Here is a 23,552-nt window from a genome sequence, read left to right as displayed (position 1 = left end):
ATCATCACTCTGCTATTTGTTTGTTTCCTTGTTTTCTGAAAACAATTTGTTCCTCAGGTTAGCCAAGGGATGTACATGGCATCAAGCCCAAACTAGACAAATTCAGTCTTATTATTCAAACATTTTTTTAATGAGGAAGTTAACTGACAACTGCAGTCACCAGCAGATCGGGCATGATGTCCCAGATCCTAGAAAAAGCTTTAATACCTTCTCAATCATTGTAGTTAAAATTGAATATTGTGGGGTCTATATACCTTAGATTAAGTAAGGTATTGCTTTGTTTAATCAGTGTTCTTTTGCTCTAAAAATCCCTCTACACCTATAAAAAAGGGTAAAGCTGAGTAGTGTAAAGTGAAAAAGTGTAAAGTTTGCAGCATTTTATCAAGTAATGAGAGAAGAGTTTGAAAGCTTAGTATGAGGGAAAAAAGTATGAAACAAAAGGTAATTATGATAATAAAATATTGCATATTTTCCTCAAATAAATGGAAGTCAATCAAGAGCAAAATACTTGCTTAACAGTGAAATGTATATTAAATAAATTAAATATAATAAATATTAAATAAATAACTGTATCCTGCATGTAACAAAAAAGAGGTACTCACAGCCATGAATTATTTTTATTTCATGTACATTTATGTGTAAGTTAACACATTTGTGGATTACCTTACACTCCAAGTTTTCCATTGAGTGGCAATGGACTATGAAACATCTCTCTGCTTCCCACTCACTTCCATGAAATTACACTTCCTGTGAGCCACATCCAGCTGACACTGGATGGGTTTCAATGTTGCATGGGGTAAATCAGGACAAAACCAACCATTCTCATGCAAGTCTCAATTTCTGCTTAAAAAATTATGCTAAAACTTCAGAAGAAAAAGGTGACTGATTTTGTGCTACTTCAGTGCAAAACTCATTTAAAGGCAACAGATATGGCACTCAAAAAACAAATGGAGCTTTAAAAAACAACTTTACTCATATTAACCTTATCTTCTTTTATTAAACAGAAATCTTAATTGCCATGATCTAGCCTTCAAACTTTAAGGTTTCCTCTTGAACTTTTATAAACCTGATTTTGCCACAACAATCACATTAAGATGTCAGTTCTGCTTCTAAATATTGACATTTAGCTTAAAGATAACCATCCAGCCAAAATCAACATTAGGAACCAAAGTCAGTTATGAAAGATCAAAAGGACCTACCAATATGGTCCAAAAAATTCTCCCTACTACTGAGTGCAGCATTATCATTTGCTCCATCAACATGCAACTGAATTACAGCACACATGAACCACAGCCACCCTTCTCCTATCTTTTCACCCTAGTATTCAGAATTTGGAATGCTGGTTCTGATTCATATTGAGCAGATAAAAATTAGGCTTATCCTCATGTCAGAGGGAGGAAAATCAATTTAAACTGAGGTACTAATAAAAAAGTTAGAAGAAACACAAGGCCTTAGATGTAGCTGGGCTGTTCTGAGGGTGGAAGCTGGCAGGCATTATTTGAAACTCAAAGGAAATCAAATGTGAGCAGAAACTGAAGTTAGAGTTGTGCCTTAATAATTTGTTCACTCTCTGAAAGAGAACAAACTTCTCTCATTCCAAAACTTGCTCTCTAGTACTTCACTATGTCAAAACCAGCTTGCCCTATGCAAAATTTTGCAATGAAATTATGCCAAGTTCACCAAGCCTGTTGTTTTTCTACTAACTGCCCAGCAAAGATTTAGAGACAATATTCAATTTCTTATTTTAGGAAACATTATTTGGAGTTTACTTTAGTAATCTTATGCCAATTACTCATTTGGGACAGATCCCTTTCTCCTTATGTGACTTGGTCTCTGTTTGTCTTATTTGCAGCCAAACACAGGCTTAGCTGCTTTATTAACAATCAAAGGCCAAAAAACATTCAGCATCAATTAATTTTATTTACTTGTGAGAGTATATAAATGCATGTATCCAATAAATTCTAACACATGTAGGAAAGTTAAAACAAACTAAGCTGCCTGCTGCCAGAAGTCAAATCTGCAGCCTGCCTGCAATCTGCTGTACTGAGCTAAAACCACAGGTGAACAGATCTGCTTTGTGGTTTGCCTGTGTGCACAGAACCCTACCACTGCAGCTAAACCTATACTGGAAAAAATTAAACCAGTGTAAAAGCCATTATCTTGATTTAATTATTTCAAAATGGGGGTAATACAATGTAGTAATGCACAGCAAGGAGCCTATCAACTAAAAAAAAGATAAGGATCAAAGACAGAAAATGACATGAAGATCATAGACTTATCAAATAGAGTAATCTCGAGATTTTATGACAGGTCAGCTGGTTCACTCCCTATGTACTACTGACACTTCAGAGCACAAATGTGGTAGGAAAGAGTTTGCAATGCACCTTCCAGCATTACACAAAATTGACACCACCACCATCTATTAGATGTTTACCATTTAATACCCTCACTTTGCAAACCTCCAGAAGGTGTTGATATGGATTATCACACAAAAACATTGAAAGCACTTTGGAACCAAAGTAACCTCACACCCACACTTCGCACATCTCAGTGCAGCTTCCAGCCAAAGTGTCTCTCTGGAATAGGATATGCAAGCTCCAGAGGATCTGGGAAGTCCAAGTGACACCACTGAGTTGCCCTGCTGGAATATCAGTAATCAATAGCATTGATAACTGGTTTTACTGTGTTAACCTTATTCCTGATGAATGGGAAAGAACTGCAGTACCAGGTCCTTAGCAAGAACTATGCAGAAGCAAACATCATTCCACAGCTTCAAGTTTATTAAACCTTTCTGAATTTTCCCAAAGGCAGCTAGCCTGATCCATGAATTCACACACCCTTAAACTAAGGTGAGAAAACTGCAGACACCTATGAAATACATGCAGAACAAAAGGCAAAACTCAAATCTAAGAATGCTGTAATTCATGCCCTATTTTAACTCACTATCGTGTTTTTGATAAATAATATAGAACAGCATATGTAGGCATACACCAAGGCAAAATTTTACACACACAGATTGTTTTGGTTAATTAAAGCAGTTAATCCCTTTGAATTGCATATGGGGGAATGCATTGAAAAGACTTCCAGTGAACTGCTGAATTAGTATTATACTACTGTTTGAAAGTCAGCTAAATCTGATCTCTACTGACAAAGAAAGGCCTCTGCTGAAAAGATAGCATCTCCTTGTCCTGTGAGCTGAACTTGGGGCCTCTGTTCAACAACACAGGAGTTAAGAGGACAAGGTGACCTTTACCCAACACAAGTTTTTGTACCCTGCAAAAGCACGAGTTCAGCTTGGGGATGTGTGCGCAAACGCACGAGCCAGGGGATGAACAGGGCAGGAGAAATTATTGCCAGAGTTATTAAGATGGAAATATGATTTCCTCTGTACAACTATTCTCATCTTAACTTTAAATTCTGATGGTTATCTTAAATGTATGAAAGGACATTAAAATACAAGTCTGTTTCTTATATAGAAAATTATCTGCAATCTGGCCTTTACACCAGACTAGAAAGGAAATAAGGCATTACTTAAATCTCTGTACAATGTCACAACAGCCATTTTTCAGTAGACTCAGAAAGATGATGATGCAACATACTAAACATTGCTCTTAAAATTGGGGGGCTTTTTACACAAAATGTGCTATGGGGCATTGACTACATGAAGAAACTTTCAGAATAAATTCAGCATTTGGGATACTAACAAAAAATTATTAAACTTCATTTTAGGAAGAGCATGCTCATTTAATATCCAAAGGGGGGGTCAGATTTCCCACACAAAATAGGTACAACTGAACTGAGTGTTCTCAGCCTCTGCTAAAACAGCAGTGACTCACTGAGCAGCTCCTGCCTGAGCACAGCAGGATCACCAACTCTCCAGTCCAAGCTGAAAAATCGTAACTTTTTGAAGCACAATCATTTTGTTGGCAGTTTTTCCCTTGACTCAGGAAATATCTATGAATGTTGTGAATCTGCCATTTTATGGTTTCGGATTTTTACAAGTTCTTTTTCCTCCTTTTGCAGGGGAAGGCAGAGAGAGGAAGAGAATGTGAATGGCAGGAAACAGGAGAGCTGTGAATTATTACTTATGTCCATTTTCCAGAGCAATAAATTTAATCCTATATTTGTGATTGCAATGTTTTAACACATACACACACACACACACACACACTTGAGAGAACACACAAGCACAAGACAATCTTGTAATAAGATTGTTATAAACAAATGTTTGGGGTGTTGTGCTGATCTCACTGAGCAGATTTTCTGTAATGCAAGAAATGCAGTTGCACAGGCTCAATTGCTGGCATAAATCATCTTCTAATTTGTTGATGGAGGGGTTGGGAAGAGAGGGCAAATTTCTTTCCAAGTGCAAAGCAATGTACAAATTGACCATTATGTTCCTAAATTATCTGAGTCAACATTTTTAAAGAAAGATTCTATCTGTGGTGCTCTTCCAAACATTGTTAATATAAATTCTAACTGTGTAACTGGTAAGAAGCACAACTGAGGTCACTAGAAGTATCTGCTGAGTCAAAAGTATTAAATCAAGTCCTTGTCTGCTAAGTGGTAACATGCAGAAATTGCTGTTAGAAATGAGAACCTCATTTTAGCAAACTGTGTACACCACACAGAACTAAACATGTTAATGTATGCACGTATATGCATACAAATATATACTTTTTATGATTAATAAAGCTACAAACATAGAGAAACTGAGTTTTATGGGTGAATTCTGTAGATGTAAGCTATGATTCTTCTGAACACCCTTTGGCTGCTCAACAGCTTCTGGCTTCCGCTGCAAGAAAAATAAACTAAGTAGACTTTTTTTTTTGGTGATAGAACAAGGTTTTTCCAAATCAATGATTTTTCAAGTGGATTTCAAACCTATGAGGTTTCAAGTCCACAAAAGCAATCAAAATACAGCAATGGGACACCACACACCTCCACATCCTCCCAGCCCCTCTAAAAAAACCAACCAACTTTGAAGGCACTGTGAGAGGAAGGGAAACAGAGATATTTTGACTTATTCTCCTACTCCTAATTGCTGCAGGCATGTGGCAGTGAATGAGGCACCCAGGTCTGTTTGCTGGAGTATCTAAACAGCACCTTAAGCCAGACAGAAATGTGGATACAGCCAAGCACGTGCTGGAAACCCAAGAAGCTGGAAGGACCAAGAAGCAGAGCAGTAGCTCAGATTTGTTTACATTCATGTATGAACTTGAGGTGGGAGGGAAACCTTGCACATAGAACTGCTCTGCAACATGCTCAGGATGCCTCTGAATGACAGCAGCTTTATCACATGAATGTTAATTGAACTGCCTCTAGAAGTGTCTACACACAACCCAATTTATTCTACTCGTAAGGTCAAACTTTCTAATGCTTCATTTTAAACCCAGACAAAGAACATATCCTTATTTAGCTTTAGCAAACATAACTGGGACAAATAACTGAGACTAGCATCCTAAACCAGAACAACCCATGAAGGACTCCATGGCAAAGCTGTCACCTGAAATCACACAGCACCAAGTGAGCTCCATTCCCCTGTTTAATGGAGTGTGTTCATCTCACTTGTGCCTACAGATATGGAGGATTAACCAGACTGAAGTTAACAACAATGTTTTTTATATTATCACGCCTTTCTGAGAGCTGATTGCTAAACAAACTGACCAGCACCCATGCAGGTAATAAATTCTGGGTCAGTCAGAACTGCAACAATGCAAAGGATGATTCGCAGATGCCACCAAGAAAACAGCATTCTATTTTCTGGCCAGGGGTAAGAAGTTGAAAATAGGCCATCAGCTGATTGATTACTAGAGCCTGTGCTTTCCTCTGGAAAACTTGTTATGGCATGCAACTGCCAAGAGACCATTCTGAATCCAGGACTTTCAAGATAGCAGGGAGGATACTTTTTCCTGCAGACTGTGTAGTTTTTACAGTTGCTATATTAATCTTGCACCCTGGGTTATCATGGTATCACTTATGTATTCCACGTGAGTACAAACTCCTTACACTTCTGGTAGCATTTATTTGCTAATAATCCTGCAACAAACAACAGAAGCAGGGATGAAGTGAACCAAAACAACAGAAGTCTTCTTGACTTGAGTCCTCCCTTGAGTCTTCTTAGACTCAACTGTGTCTACAACTGTGTTGTATTATTATGCAGAGGGTGCCAAAAAGGTTTGATGGTTCTCTTGTAGCATTCACAGGCTGAGAAATGAGTTTGTTTTCAATTCCCAGTTTAATTAACAGAAACTTCCAAGTGGTTGATTCCCTTTTTTTTTCCTTTTTTGTGAAGATGATTCTGCCAAGCCAAACATCTCATCTGCTGCTCCGCTGAATTCCGACCAGCCTCATGTATCAGCAAGGTCTACCTGGTGAAGGCTACTGGGAAAGAAGTGGTTTTGCGGGTTTTTTATTGAAATTTAATCTTCTTTTTGCCTCACTAAGTTATATCAGTCAGTTAAGGAAAAACTGACCTGTATTTATCTATGCAAAGCACTGTCTAGATTTCATTTCAAGTCCTGGGCAAGATGTTTCATAGATTATTTAATTAAGCATGCATCTGAATGGTTAAATCAATATTACTGCCCTAGCCCAATGCTGTGTGAGCTCAGGTTTCATTACAGATTGTACACGTGCTGGATTCTTGTCTAATGACCATGGAACAGGGCACGTTCAATTATTCTCTTTGGGTTTCAGAAAGAAACAGGAAGTTTTGCTATAAACAATGCAGTCATAGAGTAAATTTCACCGCAGCAAGTTCATCTGAAAAATATGCATTCTTTACAACACAGCCAGGAATGGCATTATGAGAACCAACATCCTGCTGCACTCAGTTTTTTATTGTTTTTTACTTTGGGTTATTTTGTATTAATACTTAGGCAATATAAGGAAAAAAAAAGTTTTAGTTAATACTGGATGTTTTGTGATGAGCATTACTTCAAAGATGTGGATAGGGAATCAAAAGCAGCTGCTAGAAACCACAGGACAAATAACAAGTTTGCTAAATTTAGTTTATGTTATGAAATACATAGAGTGAAGGAAGAGTCAGCCATTGTAAATTTTTATCAGCTGGGAAAGAATTACTATAGAATATTTCACTCTCTATTTATAAAATAAAGGAAATATGACAGACATGAAATTTTTTAAAAGGAATGTGTCAGCTGATCTACACTAAAGCTTAAGATTAAAATACATCTAATATTGGGGTACATTTCTTCTTTCAAATCCTTCTAAAAGTCCACAAAAACATTCAACTAAACTGTAGCACTAATGAAATGAGAATAACTATTATTCTCTGGCTTCCAACTGTGCCCAGAAAAAACCACACCATTATTATTATTATTATTATTATTATTATTATTATTATTACTACAACACATCTTTCAATTATTCTACAAACAGGGTAATCTTTCAACTGCAGTATTAAATGAACATAGTGCTCTTGGATTATTAAAAACATTTTCTTAAAATAATCAATAATGATACAGTTCTTCCCTAAAAGAACAAGAAATTACTTTACTCAGCTATTTATTTAATCTCAGCTAATTCCATTATACTTAGTGCCAAGGTTTTACTTAATTTTTTAATTTTCACATAGGAAATAAGATATTTCAAAACATAACAATGGCAGTCTGCAATTACATATTGGATTAGGTTTTCCCTAGGTTCTAGATTCTAAAGATCTCAAGTATTAAGTCACTGCAGATATTCTGGGAAGTACTTTACATCAAATGGGAAACAAAATGTCTATTTTTGACAGACTGAGGTTGCCAAATAAAAATGAAATACATGTTTAAAAACAAACAGTGCCAAGTAGCTGACACCTCCAATCTGACCCAACTAAAAACTGAATAATTATTCCATCAGTTTTTAAAATCTTGCCAATAAATGCACTTACAGAAATATGGATGCACACTCCAACCTCCTTGTGCACATCTGTTCTGACAGAGCAGGCCAGCAGAGGGAGCAGAAGTTAATAAACCTTCTAGAACAAGGCTGAGACCCATCCATGCTATGTCAAACACGAAAGGAAATGAAAGGAACACCATATTGCTTATCCCATTTGAAAAGGAAAATGTGGTGGAGAAAAAGAAATTCTATGAAATGGTTTTGGCTGGGTTTTTTTTTCACTTCAAAGCAGATGAAAACTCCAAACACACAAAAAAGGGCCTCAAGCTCACCTTTTGCAAAAACACATGGATTTCTGTAGGACAGAAAAATGAACCCTTAGGAGGAACAGCAAAATATTTTCTCAAGTTGCTTCCTATGACACGGATCCATTGTTTATAGGCACTTCTTCCTGCATTTCTGTTCCTTGCTGTAAATCTCTTACCTGCAGGTTGATCTCTGCTTCATAGAAAGTCAGGCAGGAGCAGTAGTGCCTCTCTGAGTCGATGTCAGTCAGAACCACCACGAAGAACGTTGGCTGTTTCCTCTCCTTGGAGAGCTGCCATCCTCCAGGCTGGCAAAACTAAGGGAGCAAACAGACAGACACAGGTAAGCAGGGACACCAGTTGTTTTCAGAAATATGAAAAATATTTCAGCACTATCAAGGATCATTTTCTTTAAAGTGAACATATGCAGGGTTGCAAAACTTGAAGAAAAAGGGGAAAACCCAAAATGTCTCGAACTTGGTAAGACTGAGAAAAATTTAGCACTATAAACATTAAAGGAGAGAACAAACACTATAAAAAGAGAATGTATTCCTTTAAATACAGTCAGCATTTAAGAGCATCTTTGTGGTGTTGAACAGGAAATAACAGGAATAAACTGACACATGAAGCTAATTTCATTTGGATAAAAGGTTAGAATTTGAAGCTAAAATTCTTGTGTCTTAAAACATCTCTACATTTTTAATTTCTTCACTTATTTCACCAATAATTTATCTAATCAAACATAGATATATATCACTTGCATCTACTTGCAAAATGGGAAGTGAGTTCAATACTCACTCCTCAAAAGAATATTATAGATAAGTATTTTTTCACCTATTTATTGATTACTTCTGTAAACTTCATTGTAAACATTTGAAATTTTACATACACAAGCAGCATGGACAAACAGAGAACTACAGCTCAACAGCAAAGTGGAAATTGTGAGGTTTTTTTCCTTTTTTAAAGGAATACTCTCTAATGCAAGAGTGTGCTGAAATTCAGGGATCAGTTTGCTGAAGATACCTGAGATGGCCTTTATCCCTCCTTTCTTTTACTGAAGGCTAAAGTCACATCCACAAAAAAATCACAAGTACATTTCTAATAGCAAAATTATAAACCTAGAATTTAGGCAAAAAAGCAATAACCCCTGTATGTATTAAGAGTAATAACAATAATAAAAACCCACAATAAATTCCTAGAATTGTTAAACAATGCAGATACCAGAGGAACCAAACAGACAGGTCAAAATCTCAAGTTTCCAGAATTGCCTCATTCCTCTAGACAGATGTTAAAGACGGAAAGAGCATGAAGAGTAAGTTGTAAACAAACATTTTCTACATATTCATCTTTAGAACCTCTACCATAAAACCTGAGTAGTCTTAGGTGAACACCAGTTAAAACTCTGCCTCTGATATGCAGTTTCTTTTATGATCCTGGGAAAATCTTCAAAACCAAAGTTTTCTCATGTCACATTCTTCAAATTCTAGATAGTCAGCTTAACACTTGTGAGTCTGCATCCTTAGAAGTGCTAAGCACTCCCTTCTACATCTGAGAATAACTGCTCGGAACATCAAAAAGTACTCTGTGAAAAGACATCCTAGTCATTCCAAGTTAAGCATCCAGTATTAGTCCATGATTTTGATAATACTGGCCTAATCTCCTTTTGTTTTTCATCCCATGTCAGTTAAAAATAAGAAGATACTGCTATTAATCTTGCAGGACTGCTATAAAGATAACACAATATGGCGAATATATACAGACATTATAACAAAAACATCATTAAAAAGTTTGACAATAAAAAATCATTAAGAGTTCTCTATGAATTGCAGAGTTCAAGGGATGTCTGTGTAATAAATGAAGCCTAGAATCCACAGTTCAACAAGATAACCCCCAAAACTGTGAATTGCTCTTTGCTCAACAAATATGAGCCAAAATGCAAAGAATGCAGCAAGAGCCTAATAATAAATAAAACCTTTCCATGATATGCCATTTAAACCAAATTATTCCTACAAGGTAGGTCAAATTAAGGCTGTTCATGCTGCTCAGGCTTCTTAAGGGCCAAACACTCGAGTTTACAATCTTAATACTCCTTCAGATCTGCCAGTCTCCAGCTCTGCCAGGACCTCCTTGCTGGTGCCACTGCCTTTCAGCTTTACAGGTGATGCCCATCTCACACCTGGAAACAGCAATCTCAGAGTTTTGAAAGTCTGGAATTCTTGGACAAAGCCCCACTCTGCCCATTCTAAGCCCTGCCCTACTAAAGGCACAGAAGCGATTTGGTATTGTTTGAAAACAATTCTTTTTATTGGAAAAATGCATTATTAGCAGGTCTGTTGCATAAAATCTATTCCAACATCTGCCCTCTAAACTGGGGAAATGCAAAGGGAAACCCTACAGCTAAACTTTGAACTACCAGAGGAGACTTTGGATCTGGGCAGGCTGCTGTCAATAGCAACCCCTCAATCTATGCATGTCTAAAACCTACTCATATCACAGGTGAGAGTTCTCCCCAGTTTCAAAGTGATCTTGTGCACAAAATGATGCCCCAGGCTTTAACTTTTATGTTTTTCACGTTCTGTACTACTTTGGTGTGTAGCTCGTATTAGGGGATGGTGAGCTCTCTTCACAGAGCAGGGAGACAAAACAACTCCTTCTCTAGCTGGGGACCAAGGACAAATGATCCAAATTTCAGGCCCAAGGGCATAAACAACAGTGGCCTGAAGAGAGAAAAACAAGAAGGATGAGACTTCATGGGCTGAAGCTGTAATTGGACAATTAATTCCAATATGCAAATGGAGCAGAATGTATAAAAGTGAGAGACCCTGTGACCAGCCATGCATTTTGTGACCATTTTGGGTTCATCTTGGGTGTAGCCCTGGCTGGGCTCTTGTGCTGCCAAAGGTGTATCCATTGATGCCTTCTAATAAATCCCTGCTTTGTTCTTTAACCCCATCTAGCCTCTGTCCTAGGTCAGCCTTCATCAGGCATCAAAACTTTCTAGATTTAACTATTTTACTAGAAAACAACAATTAGTGATTGCTGAGGAAAACAGCTGAAGTAGAGTACATCCACTGGCTACACAGAGAGTCTGTGTTTTCAAATAAACTAGAAGGAATTTATAAATAAGGAGATTAAGGATAAGGACAACAGGCTCCCCCACGAGATTAAAACAATGACTGTTTCTCAGTTCCCTTAAAATAAGGTAATAAATATTAGTGCAATATTTGAAATTCAAGTAACGTTGAGAAGAACTTTCCAAACCAGTATAAATACAAGTTACCCTCCAGGATGATTACCAGCACTCTCTGGCTACTAAGAACAAGAAAATGTTTCCATACCAAACCAGATGCTTCACCAAAACACACAAAAGCATCGTTGTGAATATAAGCCAAAGGTCATGTGGCTTCTCCAGTAAACAAGAAAAACCCCAACAGTTTAAGAATCAACACCCTTCCATATTGTTTCACTTATTTGCCAGAATTCTTGGAAACAGACTACAACTCCTATCAAAGGCAGTGAAAATAAGAATGAAGCAGAATGTCCAATTCACAATTTATAAGAACGAGCCCCTAGTGCTGGGCGAGTGCTTCCAGCAGACTCCATGTTAGAACTGATGGCCTTGCTGCAGATATGCAGAAATTGCACTGGAGAATATGCAACACATCTTACACTGCAGGTGCTGAAATTACACTTTATGCATTGTCTGAAACTGCAGGTGCCCACTGAAGCAAAGAACTTTCTCTCAATTATTCCCACAAATGCCTTCAGAATAACAAGAAACCAGACAGATTTAAAAATGACGCATGGCGTTTTAAACCAGTGTAGCTGGGTTTGTTACCTTCAAAAAATTTACATGTCATCACCACAAGCCTTCTTGCTAAAGTCTAGACATGATTAATCAGTTTAAAAGTGACATTTCTTTCTTCTGATTTTTATAAGCTAAACACATCATCCTTGCTTGATTCATAGATTTGTTCCCTCTCTCTAACCCAGAGCTACAGCTGTAGCGCTACTGGTTGCTTTGTCCCTCTCTATTGAAATAAATCATTTGCATAAATCAGCATATCCCCTAGATATATTGTACACAGCTTTGGTGTCCAGAATCCTAGGATATCCTGATTGGGAAGGGACAGGTTGTAAAGTAGATCCTCACTTGAAAAAGGACATTGAGATGCTGGACTTTATCCAAAGATGGGCTTGAACACCCAGTGGTTTGAGGCCATGACAATTTCTCCAAGGAGAACTTTAAAGTCTGTTGAAAAATTGAAGAAAATGTTGAAATTGTCAAAATTTCTATTAAAGCACTGGAGGAAGAAGGTTTGTTGGTTACTGTGAATATGAAGATTAAATATCATAATAATGAACAGTAATTCTAAAGTGTTCAAGTTTCAATAAAGAAAAAATTCAGTCCTTTGTATCCTTACCATGGTAAAACCATAACATCCATATCTCAGAAATTTGATCAGAAATGACCCAGCTGCTGAATTGCACATTAGAAATTCATCTTTTTCTTCTGGCCCTGCAGCCTGAGCACAACCAAGTCCACAACAAAAACTCAAACAAATATTCTAGCTGGGTCTGTGCAGCCACAGACTGCTCCCACTGCACTTTACATTGTTTGCTGTATCAATGAGCTGCTCAGCTTTCCATCACAAATCCACCACCTCTGATGGCATGACCGAGGCAGAAAGGGAAAAAAGCTTGTTCAGAAAGTTTACACCATGAAACATTCTTTGCAAGTCATCCTAGGAAAGCATTTTGGGAAGGGTTTACACAGAGCAGTAGACAAGCTCTGTGACAGAATCCTGCACTTGAATCATTATATTTAAGACATTTTCTCACAATGTATTTTTTTCTTCAAAATATATTTGTGCACTTGTTCCTCGTCAAATAAAATCCAAAGCTATCTAGGATGCACATAAAATAGAAAACTCTTGAACTCCATTGGCAAAACTTGAATTAAAAGATTCCAAAATTATTTTAAAATTTAAAACATCTGACAGATATATCCACTTTCCTTTCTAATTCAAGTCTTTCACCAAACATTGAATTCTCCCTTGAATCACTCTGGACACAAAGATTCATTTCATAAAGCCTGCTTCTGTAGGCTCTTACTATTCAAGTAACTGTGCTTTGTTTTTAACATGTATCATCATCATCTTTCCTGCAAACCTCCCTAAAAATAAAGAACCATGTTCTGGACATTATGTGAAGGAAGTTTGTTCCATCTGGACTTGCATGACCTAGCACCAGCTGCTGAGTATTTCACCATTTCTCCGTTCACTTATGTATGGAATTTTGGCAAAGGGAATTTTCTCTCTCAGATGCATACCTCTACTTAAAACAAAACAATTACAATGCTCATTGGCATGATAAAAAAAGCAATGTTATGAAGCTGTAAATATGAAGAAACGCCTGGAGCTTTTGGATATCTCTGGATGTAAACAGAACACAAAATATAGACTGACTTTTGTAACAGCTTCCTGTCTTTCAATATCTTGTATCCAAAAAACCATGTATTTATCCTTATCCTGGCCTAAAATAAAACCAGGGCACTTAAAATACAATCCAAATTATTTCCAGGTAAAAGCCCATTTGCAGTGTTGCAGAATATTCTGGTGATCAACTGTAAACAATTAAACTCACAAACAAAACAACAGCTTTTAATCCTAAAGCTCTAAAGAAATAAAAACTAAAGGCCTTTTTAAAATTTCTACCTTGGAATGAACTGAAATGCAGTATTCTCCAAACCTTTACATAATCACCTTGGGGCACCTGTGAACGGTGCTGCCTGTGAATTATATATGTTACAGGTGAACAATCCTTCCCTCTCTGCCCAGGTGCTGAGGACATTTCCACCTCAGCTCCTCACTCAAACCCTTAAAGCCACGCAAAACCAGACATTAAGAAACATTTCCCTTCAGAGGGAAGATCCACAACCACATCCTTGATCTTCCTAAGGCTGAAAGATCTCTCAGTAGCACTAATCCTGCACAAGGGACAGACCAGGAATTCTCTCATTGGAGCTGCACATTGAAGGGATCCTCAATAACCACATGCTCAAGCTTGTCACAGAGACCCTGCAGCAAAGTTCCACAAAGCAAGAAAACCTAAAATATGCAGGAACATCTCAATTAAAACCATCCTCCAAAGTCAGAGAAGTCTTTTTCTGAAATTCATCAAGGTTAACCTTCCCCACACACCAGTGAATATATAATTCTGGGTGCACATCTACACATGCACTTGGAAAAAAAATCAGTTTCAAGTTCATTGCTTTGCATTTTTATAACTTCATAACATTGTGTAATTTTAAACACCTTTCCTCAATGAGCTGCTATAATGAAAACTCAAATTTGTAAAAAGCATTTGTGCAGCAACTGTACTCCTAGTTTATCTTCTCAAAAAATAAAACAAACTGAACTGGCTTTTAGAAAGAAAACTACACCCACTGGAAAAACAGTTCCTTCTTGTGTTTTCAGAACACTTAGTATTGCCATTCCAGTGGCTTATTTAAAACAACAACAACAAAAAGCTGTCAAATACTCTTCTGACCATTTCTGAACAAAACCAGTCTAGTCTACAGAAATGGTGATTTATGAGTAAGCACTGCAAGCTAATGCCTTTATTTCACAAATAGTACAGGATTAATAATGGCATTGAATGGAGTTTTCTTCACAAAACAAACTTCCAACATCTCTATTCTAATGAAGTTTAGTAAGAATGTGAAATTGGCAGGCTTGTGCAATTTTTTTTTAACCTATTTAAACAGTGGTCCATCCTGTTGCTTTCAGCCAAGTGTTACCAAGATAATCTTATAGAAATTTTAAAATTCTGAGACCCGTGGACCCAGAATCTTTTCTTACCACACCCACCCACAGTAAAACCCAACACTGCTCTGGGTTACCTCAGGTAGCTGTGGACAACCACCAGGATTCTCAGATGTACATCAGTATGGCAACCCAAATATCCATACATTTGGTGTCTGAAGCACATCCTTTACACTAGAGAATTTTAGGTAATTTTTTTAAAAAAACCATACGTTTTAAACTTCATAAAAGAGTTAAGAAGTCATAAATTTAAACTTGGGTCTCGCACCTGAAATTCAGGAACACAGGGTCTGCCTTCAGAATTCCTTTTACAAAGCAATCCTTGCTGGTCAGCAATAACTGCCCATGGTACCACAGGTCAAAGGAATAAGAGAAGTCTGGAAATTAATTGTTCTACATGAAAGCAGAAATGACAACTACAACACAGCAATAAATCCAAGTGAGACATGACTTTAGCAATTTAAACTTCAGTCACAGGTTAGTGAATACAGAATAATACAGTTCTAGTGTGCACTGTGTTTGTGATAGAGAAAAAGACAGTATGGAAGGAGAATTTCTGATATTTACAATATTTAAAGAAGGACTATAAAAGGATAACACTACCAAAGAAACTGATTCCTTGTATTCAATGCCTGTGTTTTAATTCTCATCACAAAGTCAATAAAGATGTGTCTGTGTCCCTCTTAACCTTTTCAACAACCATTTTTCAGGAATGGTTTTGAAAATGCATTGTGACATGATACTAATAGTTAATTCATTTGGGAAGGGGTTTTTGCTTGCTTTTTTGTTTTGAGGTTTGGTTTTATTCCTATTTGTAATGACCCCTGACCTTTTAAAAGATCAGTAGTCATCTGAGGTAGACAAGCCTAGAAATACAGTTTCTATTTAAAAACATAATTGAGCATTTTATGCACAATTATCAGTGAAGCACGAAATATTAACCTTGCCTATTGCACTCCTTTTGCTCCTCTTCTCTCTCTCCTTCTTTCTTTTTCTCTTTTGGCAGTAGTAGCCCTGTTACAACAGCAGCCATAAACATTTCCCAGTCTTCAGTGACTTCCCAACTCATTTACTAGATAAACCATAAACTAGCTTTGAAATACATACAGCATGTGCAATTACTGCATTGGTTGAATGTCCAAAAAAGAAAAAATAGCAATAAAGCAGGGTAATTAGCATACACCACTCAACAATTAAAACTGGCACCCAGTAAGCAATTTACAGGAATATAAATTTTTATTTATGTTAATGATTAATACTACTCCAGGTCAATGTTCTATAAAATACTACCATAATACACAAAGTCCTCATTATCTCATTTTTACCACTCACACCTGCACAATCAGACATTAAACCACACTGATAAGATGCTACAGTTTGGAGATAGTCTGTTGCTCTCTAGCAATCATAAAAAAGCAGTTTTGTGCTAATATATGTTAGGATTTTTGTATCCATTATCTTACAACTCCTTAGAATAATATGCCAGAGATGGGTTCAAGTCTCCACACCCACAAAAAGCACGTGGGAGTTGGGGGCAGTGTGTGTAAGCACGTGGCACTGCAGTGTACCCTGGAAAGGACATTGATGTGACCTGACAGAGACCCAGCCACCGAAAGGCCTGGGACTGCTGCAGCAAAACAGACTTAAGAGATTCCAAAGAGATGCCAACAGCTTCAAGATGACAGAATACAGAACAGGAAGTCTTGAAACAGGCAAATTAATTTGATGTCAGAATTTGCTCTTAAAATAGCAGAAATTCAACTGGAACATACACTTGTGGAGCAAACCACAAAAAGGGTAATACATACCTAAAACTCCTTAAAAAAAAGTGCTCAGTGCAAAGTGATAACCAATTTCTTTTGGAAATATATCCCTTCATGATGCAACTGGGGAAGTTGAAAAGGTTTGGCACTAGCCTAGGCCAGCAGGAGCCCTGTGGTCACGTCAGGGGTGGAAGGTCTGAAGGGAGGGCACTCCTAAAACCTCCCCCTTGTCACACACAGCCATTCCCAGCAGCAGCACACCTGACACTGCTCCATCAGCCTCACATCCACAGAGATGCAAAGGACACACAGAACTACAGCAGCTCCCTGCACCAAAAGCTTGACTCAGCCAGGAAAAGTTAAATTAAAAATAAACAAAGGAAACTATAGAAAGGGCAGTACATTGCTGGTCTGGTAATTTTGGGAATTTAACAATACTTCTTACATGAGTCATATTATTGTTTCCCACTTAAGGTCACAATTGATTTCCCCTTTTGCAGGTGTGAGTTTCTACAAGGAAACAGAAAAATACATAAACACAGCAAAATTAAATGTGACTAAAACTCTCACCAAGAAACATCTTAAATAAGTGAAAGACTAGGCTGGGAACTAAAAAAATACCAAACAACTGGATTGCAATATGAACATATTGCACCAGTGAAGTTCTGTACACTGTTTGCTACTAATGAATTCTACATTTCCACAGTGCTAATTAAGAAAAATATGGAATGTATTTCCTGTCAGCATTCTCACCAGGAACATAGTCAAATACGTAGCATGAAAAGACAGCTGAAAAGTTTGGTGCTTTCCACTGAGTTTCAGTTTCCTGTGCAGAGAACTGGGATCAACAACATGAGACATACTTGTCCTCTCTTCCCACAGCACTGGGGCCTGAATTATTATTGTCACATAAGAGTGGGCATTACTGCTGGTCTGCACTACAGGATATCTCTCAGGGCTGTGGTAGGAGAGCGTGTCTGCCAAAAGCCCCAGTGTAAACAAGAAGCCTTTGTGCCACTGCAGATGCTTCCATGTGCACAGCTGGCATGGCAGGAAACAGCTACTTGGAGCAAGAGACCATTTCCTCCAGGTAGGCTTGCTGAATTTAGCAGTTTCTGCAGTACAAGATCCCAAAACTCATCAGAATGAAGCTTGAGAGAGGTTTGGCACTGAGGAAGTTTGTGCTTCTAAGTCCCTATCTATTCATGGCAGCCACTTTTCCTCCCTTCTGGCAGCTCTCCAGCACACTCCACGTTTGGACAAAATGCTAAACTGGAGTTTTGCACAATCACCACAGGACTGCAGCTTGCATGAATGGAAACCCAGGCCACCAGGAATATTTCTGTGTCTGCTCTGGGGTGTCCTGACCCCCAGGGGAGCACTGACTTTGACCCTCATTCATGGAGAAAGTTTCCTAGACTTCAAGATAGACTAGAATCCACAAAAGTGTGAAATAGATTATGGAGAGTAGTGTAGGTGTACCACTTGGTGAGAAATTCAGCTTTTGGGATTTTTAGTGTGTTGTGGATGGAAGCAAGATGGAGGGCACAGGGTGTCATCCTGGGTTTCTTCTTCATGCTTCTTCCTTCTTCTTCATGGGTTTGGGTGGCATTTTGTAATTGGGCAGAAATTCCACATTGCAGCTCTTTGGGATGGGTTATTGGGTTAAAAGGGAAAATAATCCAGGTGTCAGTTCTTAATTGGATAGTTTAGTCTTAAAAGACCCTGTAACAAGAGATTGTTGGCCATTTTGTGCTTTGCTAATGAAAAGCTGCTGAACTCACGGTTATGAGACTGTTCTACTGATAAGAAATAATCAACACCTGAGTCCAAACATGAACTACTGTCTCAAGTGCCTTCAATGCAGACCCAGAGAAACCAACAACTGATACCCCAACATGCATGTGCTCTGATCTCCACTATATGGCAATTAAAACAGAGCATCATAACATTTAATGGGGAGCAGACTTCTGTTGCAAGTTGTTATTGGAACAAAAAAAAATTAGAAGAGAGAATGTGAGCATCTCTGACAAAAGTCAGTATTTTCAAGTAGATTGGCTCAAGCAACTTGCATGCAGTAGAAAAGAACTGAGGTGTTCTTCACCACTAAACTCAGTATTCTAAAAGCAGGAATTCCCAGAGGCCCAGACACCAAAGGCATAATTTTTATGCTTCAAGAGGGTAAAAAAGAATGTCCATAGGAAATTACTGACTAGTTCAGCACAACAGTCAACTCGGGTAAATGAGTAGAAGGTAATTTAAAGCTGCATCAGAGCCAAAATCAAGATACAAACAGAATGATGACTGATATGTTTCTGTAAAAACAAGGCATTAAAATGGTTTTCAGGGTAGGGCAATAGCAATACAATGCAGCTAATAAATACAATCATAATCACATAAGTATACCTGGATTTTTCTTATTTCTTAAAAGTGATTTGATGCTTTGTGGCAATTATGTTTTAAAAACACATTCCACAGATTAAAGACAAGCCTGCTGAGGGACTGGAAAAGATAACCCATCTTTGTTACCAGTGATACACATCAGTGAAGCCACCTCTCCTGAAGAAGCATTATCTAATACCCAACCCTGCTCCCAGCTAAAAAGTCTCATCCTGTCCCATGTGTCCTAATTGGGCAGGCACAGATCTGCCAAAAAATCACTTTGGAACATGGTGTAGAGAATACAAAGAGAGTTTTCCAAGTAAGACAAAAAAAAAGCCCCAACACTTGTGCTGGAAAACAAGTGTCATACCATGATTTTAAAAGAGCTCAGCTTTTGGAGTTCAGTGCAGAGAGTTGAGAAATACATTATAGAGTGGTTATTGGTAGATAAGGTGTTTGCTAGTAAGAGGATGTCAGATAAGTGTTCAGAATTCATTATCGTAAAAATTCAAATCTCAAAATAAGATCTCATACTATAGTCAGTGAAGGGGATGGAAAATAGAGTCCGGTTATCAGGGTAAGCATTATGCTCTCCTCAGCTGGAGCTGGAGTCCTTAAAGTAAAACTGAACAGCTTTTGGAAGAAATTATTTTGTCCATGTGTGTCAGCACAAGTCAGCTCAGACCCATGAGGGACCTGGAAATCTGTTCATGAAACCTCTGGAACTTCCAGGGGCTGGACGCGCTCGTAACACTTGAAGCTTTCCATGATTACACAGCTATAATCAGATCTCATACTTCAGAGCTTCAGCCACTCAAGCATAGAGATTTAGACAGCACTTCCACCTGGATGCCTAATTGGACATTAGAGTTTTTGCAGGAGAGCCAGTGGCAGCCATCCAGCACTTCATGGGGCTGGCAGGTACTTCCAGAGAGCTCTGGCTGGCCTGTCTTGCTTATGTGACTACAAACTGCATACCAAATCAAGGGCTGAGATGGAATTTTCTACCAAATCAAGCTGAGAGGGATTCAGGGATTTATTTTACTTGTTTGTTTTCCTTTGTAGCATATGGCACGTTAGCATCATCAGTGTAATCAATTCCCTTAAGCTCAGGAGATGCTCTGGTTTCATCCTAATCTCAAGAACACTATCAAATTGGACAGGACTGAAGCTGGAATAACTAGAATTGTTGGACATTGTATCACAAATCAGTGGTGCTAATTAATAGACTCTGGTCAGACTAAATAAACTGATGTATCACATATGGTCTCCTCCATGAAGCCAAAAAGAGGGGGGGGGGAACAGTTTTTAAAAATAAACTGAAATGTTTTAAAAAGAAAGCAAACTTCATTGCTTGTGTGCAACATATCCAAAACATTATATCATTTCATACCACAAAATTTAGTTCTTGGAAAGATTTGAGTAGGATTGTATATGAAGGAATAAATATTTTTCAAGTGGATTGGTAGGGATTAGATAATTCTATCTTGTCTTCATAATGTAATGCAAAATAATTGGTCAAATTATACTTGCAAAAGGGTTTACTGCTTATAAATGCCACTTATTGGTAGTTAATTAAAACAATGCCATGTGAAGAGAATTGAAAAATGTAAGCTGGTAACTTCACTGCTCAGAAAAACCATGCATTTCTCCCTCTGTCCCAAGCGGGTTAACAAGTGCAGACAAAATATAAGCACTGCACTTCAGCTGCATCGAAGTGCCCTCTGCAGGAACTGGATGCCCAGAAAGGGCCTTCTCTTTACCTCTTTACTGGTGGGAGAATTCCAGTCCCTTATATCCAAAGGGACCTGGGCTGCCCTTATTGTTCTTTAAAAGTAAACATTATTGAACATCAACAATTACAGATCCTCTCATAAAATATAGGGAGCAGAAATAGAAACCACATCTTTATCATCTAAATTGCACAAGAGGTGGGGAAAATACATTATTGTTATTATTATGCATGTCAAACTATTACCAAATAATTCCTACACAATAGAAGAGGCTATTGAAGAGTAGGAATTAATATATGGAAAATTACATTGTAAATATCACAATCTCATTGAAAAAAATTAAATAACTGACATGTTTCCTTCCCCAAATTAATCAAATGTTAGTGGTACTCTTATATATAAAAATAGAAACACCAGTCAACCATGGGGGGTTCCCTTCTATTGTCCCACAAGCATACAGAGGAAATAGAAATATTTCAAGGCATCTGTAATGTCTTACATACTTTGAATAAAATAAAGAGCCAAAACACTTAACAGTACTGAATTTTATTCCAAATTATACCCAAGAGGAAGCCATCTGCAGGAAAAATAAAAAGTAAAACAAGAAAAAAACCCCACTCTTTTGCCTTGGACATCACTTGTGCAATACAGCTATCCAAAAGGACAGCATGTTCTCTTAAAACGAATGACTACTTATTCCTTCATGATACAGGCAACATAAAAATCACCTGAAAACGTTTGGGATTTTTCTTAACTACTAAAAATAAATTCTACACTGGTTCAGTGAAACACTGAACTACTATTGGCTCTTCTATTGTTCTCCTCATCTAAAATAAAATATTAATATTTTGGCAAAAGCCATCTTTAGAAGACTCTGAAACTGTCTGAAGTTACCCAGAGCCAAGCAAACCAGTGCTGCTATGGTCTGGCTTGAAAGGAGACTGAAACCTGAGGTGTAAAATGCATCAGGAATTCAACATGGACACCTACAACGCCACAAAAAGCCTGAAGCCTTTGCTTTAAGCAAGAGAAAATGGCTGGTAACACTTCTACAGAGAAATCATAACATACAGCTTAGCAATACACTCACAGTAACACTAAAATTCAAGCTAGTAAAACTAAAATTTGGTTTATGAGGAAGGCTGGAAGTCTGAGACACAGGACGGCGAGCACGGCGTAAGCGCCGACGATGACAACATCTCAGACATGATGGTCCTGTCTGAGCAGCAGGGATACAGAGCTGCCTACAAATATTAGCACAGTCATTCATTTGTCTCAGGAGAAATGATACAAGATGAGCAGAAATACCCTAGTGCAGGCAGCACTTCCTGGTGCATCAATGTTTCCTACATTCCTGAGTCTCCCAAATATGAAACAGATCGTACGAAAGAAAAATAATACGAAAAGTATTCGCTGCAAACTCCAAACAAATTAAGTGAAAATTTGAAAATAACTGTGTAGTACTGGACAAACATTAAAAGAATAATAGATGAGTTTTGACAATGTGTGTATGGGTTACATTAGAAAAAAAAAATAACCAAAAAACAAGCAAACACCCCCCCCTTTTCAACAGTTGCATACCAGGAAACATGTGTTGACCTACGACACTTGAACAGCAAACAGCAGTGTCCTACGCACAACCTCCAGCAGCACAGAAAAGAAGGAATCTTTCAGAGTAATTAGGGATTCACGGACCCTGTAAAACATTACAAAAATTTCCTGCTATTTCTATTTTTCCTAGTCAACACCATGCAACTTAAGAGACTCCTTCATTTTCTTACAAGAAGGTGCAGCAGGCAGTAGATACTTTATCAAATGGTTTTGGCCCACACAGATGAACTCAGAGTAGACTGCCAGAATGGTTTTTTGATTATGCACAGATTTGCACCAAAATAGAAACCAACAGGCTGTTCTTCACAAAAGAGTATTTCCTACCCCCCAGGTATTTAGGATATTATGTCCTTAAAATCTTAGCTGCTACAGCTTGAAAACACTGGTGTAGAGCTCAAGTCATAAACACAGGCCTACGCATTTCTGCAATGGTCAGAAAGTCACTGCACTTCATTTTGCAGACTACATTTCACCCAGAACGAAAAGAATTCTTCATGTAAAGCCAGAACTATGTGTTAATTTCTTTTTAATTGAGCTCAATTCTTGAATACGTCACAGAATCACAAAATATTCTGAGTTGGAAGGGACCCACAAGGATCATGGAGTCCAGCTCCTGGCCCTGCACAGGACATCCCAGGAGTCACACCAGGTGCCTGAGGGCATTGCCCAAACACCCTTGAGCTCTGTCAGGCTGGTGCTGTGAGCACTGCCCTGGGAGCTGTTCCAGTGCCCAGCCACCCTCTTTTCCTGATATCCAACCTAAACCTCTCCTGAATCAACTTCAGGCAAATCCCTCAGGTCCTGTCACTGGTCACCAGAGAGCAGAGATTGGTGCCTGCCGCTCCTCTTCCCCTAAGGAGGAATTTTGAAGTCTCCCCTCAGTCTCCTCCAGGCTGAACAGCCCAAGTGACCTCAGCCACTCATGCAGCTTCCCCTTCAGACCCCTCATCATCCTCCCCTGGTCCATCACCCTGGTTGAAGACAAAGACAAAGAATGCATTAAACACGTTTTTTTGCCTTGTCCCTGGCCCTGTTTGCAGTGATCATCCTCACCCTGTAATGGGCCAGTTATTTTGCCTA

At 38.2% G+C, this 23,552-nt stretch overlaps 1 protein-coding gene across 7 annotated transcripts in view; it reads right to left on the bottom strand.

Annotated features, from left to right (window-relative positions):
- The window catches only part of SBF2 (SET binding factor 2), a 233,506-nt gene that overhangs the window by 124,887 nt on the left and 85,067 nt on the right, over positions 1-23,552 (bottom strand). For all 7 annotated transcript variants that reach the window (XM_030949213.1, XM_030949215.1, XM_030949217.1 and 4 more), the window contains exon 3: positions 8,336-8,473. In XM_030949213.1, coding sequence (XP_030805073.1) covers positions 8,336-8,473 — 138 coding nt within the window. The remainder of the gene's footprint in view (positions 1-8,335; positions 8,474-23,552) is intronic.

This window comes from Camarhynchus parvulus, chromosome 5 (assembly GCF_901933205.1).
Source record: "Camarhynchus parvulus chromosome 5, STF_HiC, whole genome shotgun sequence".
Classification (NCBI taxonomy): domain Eukaryota; kingdom Metazoa; phylum Chordata; class Aves; order Passeriformes; family Thraupidae; genus Camarhynchus; species Camarhynchus parvulus.
Note: the sequence above shows the minus strand (reverse complement) of the source record. Positions and strands in the feature narration are given on the sequence as shown.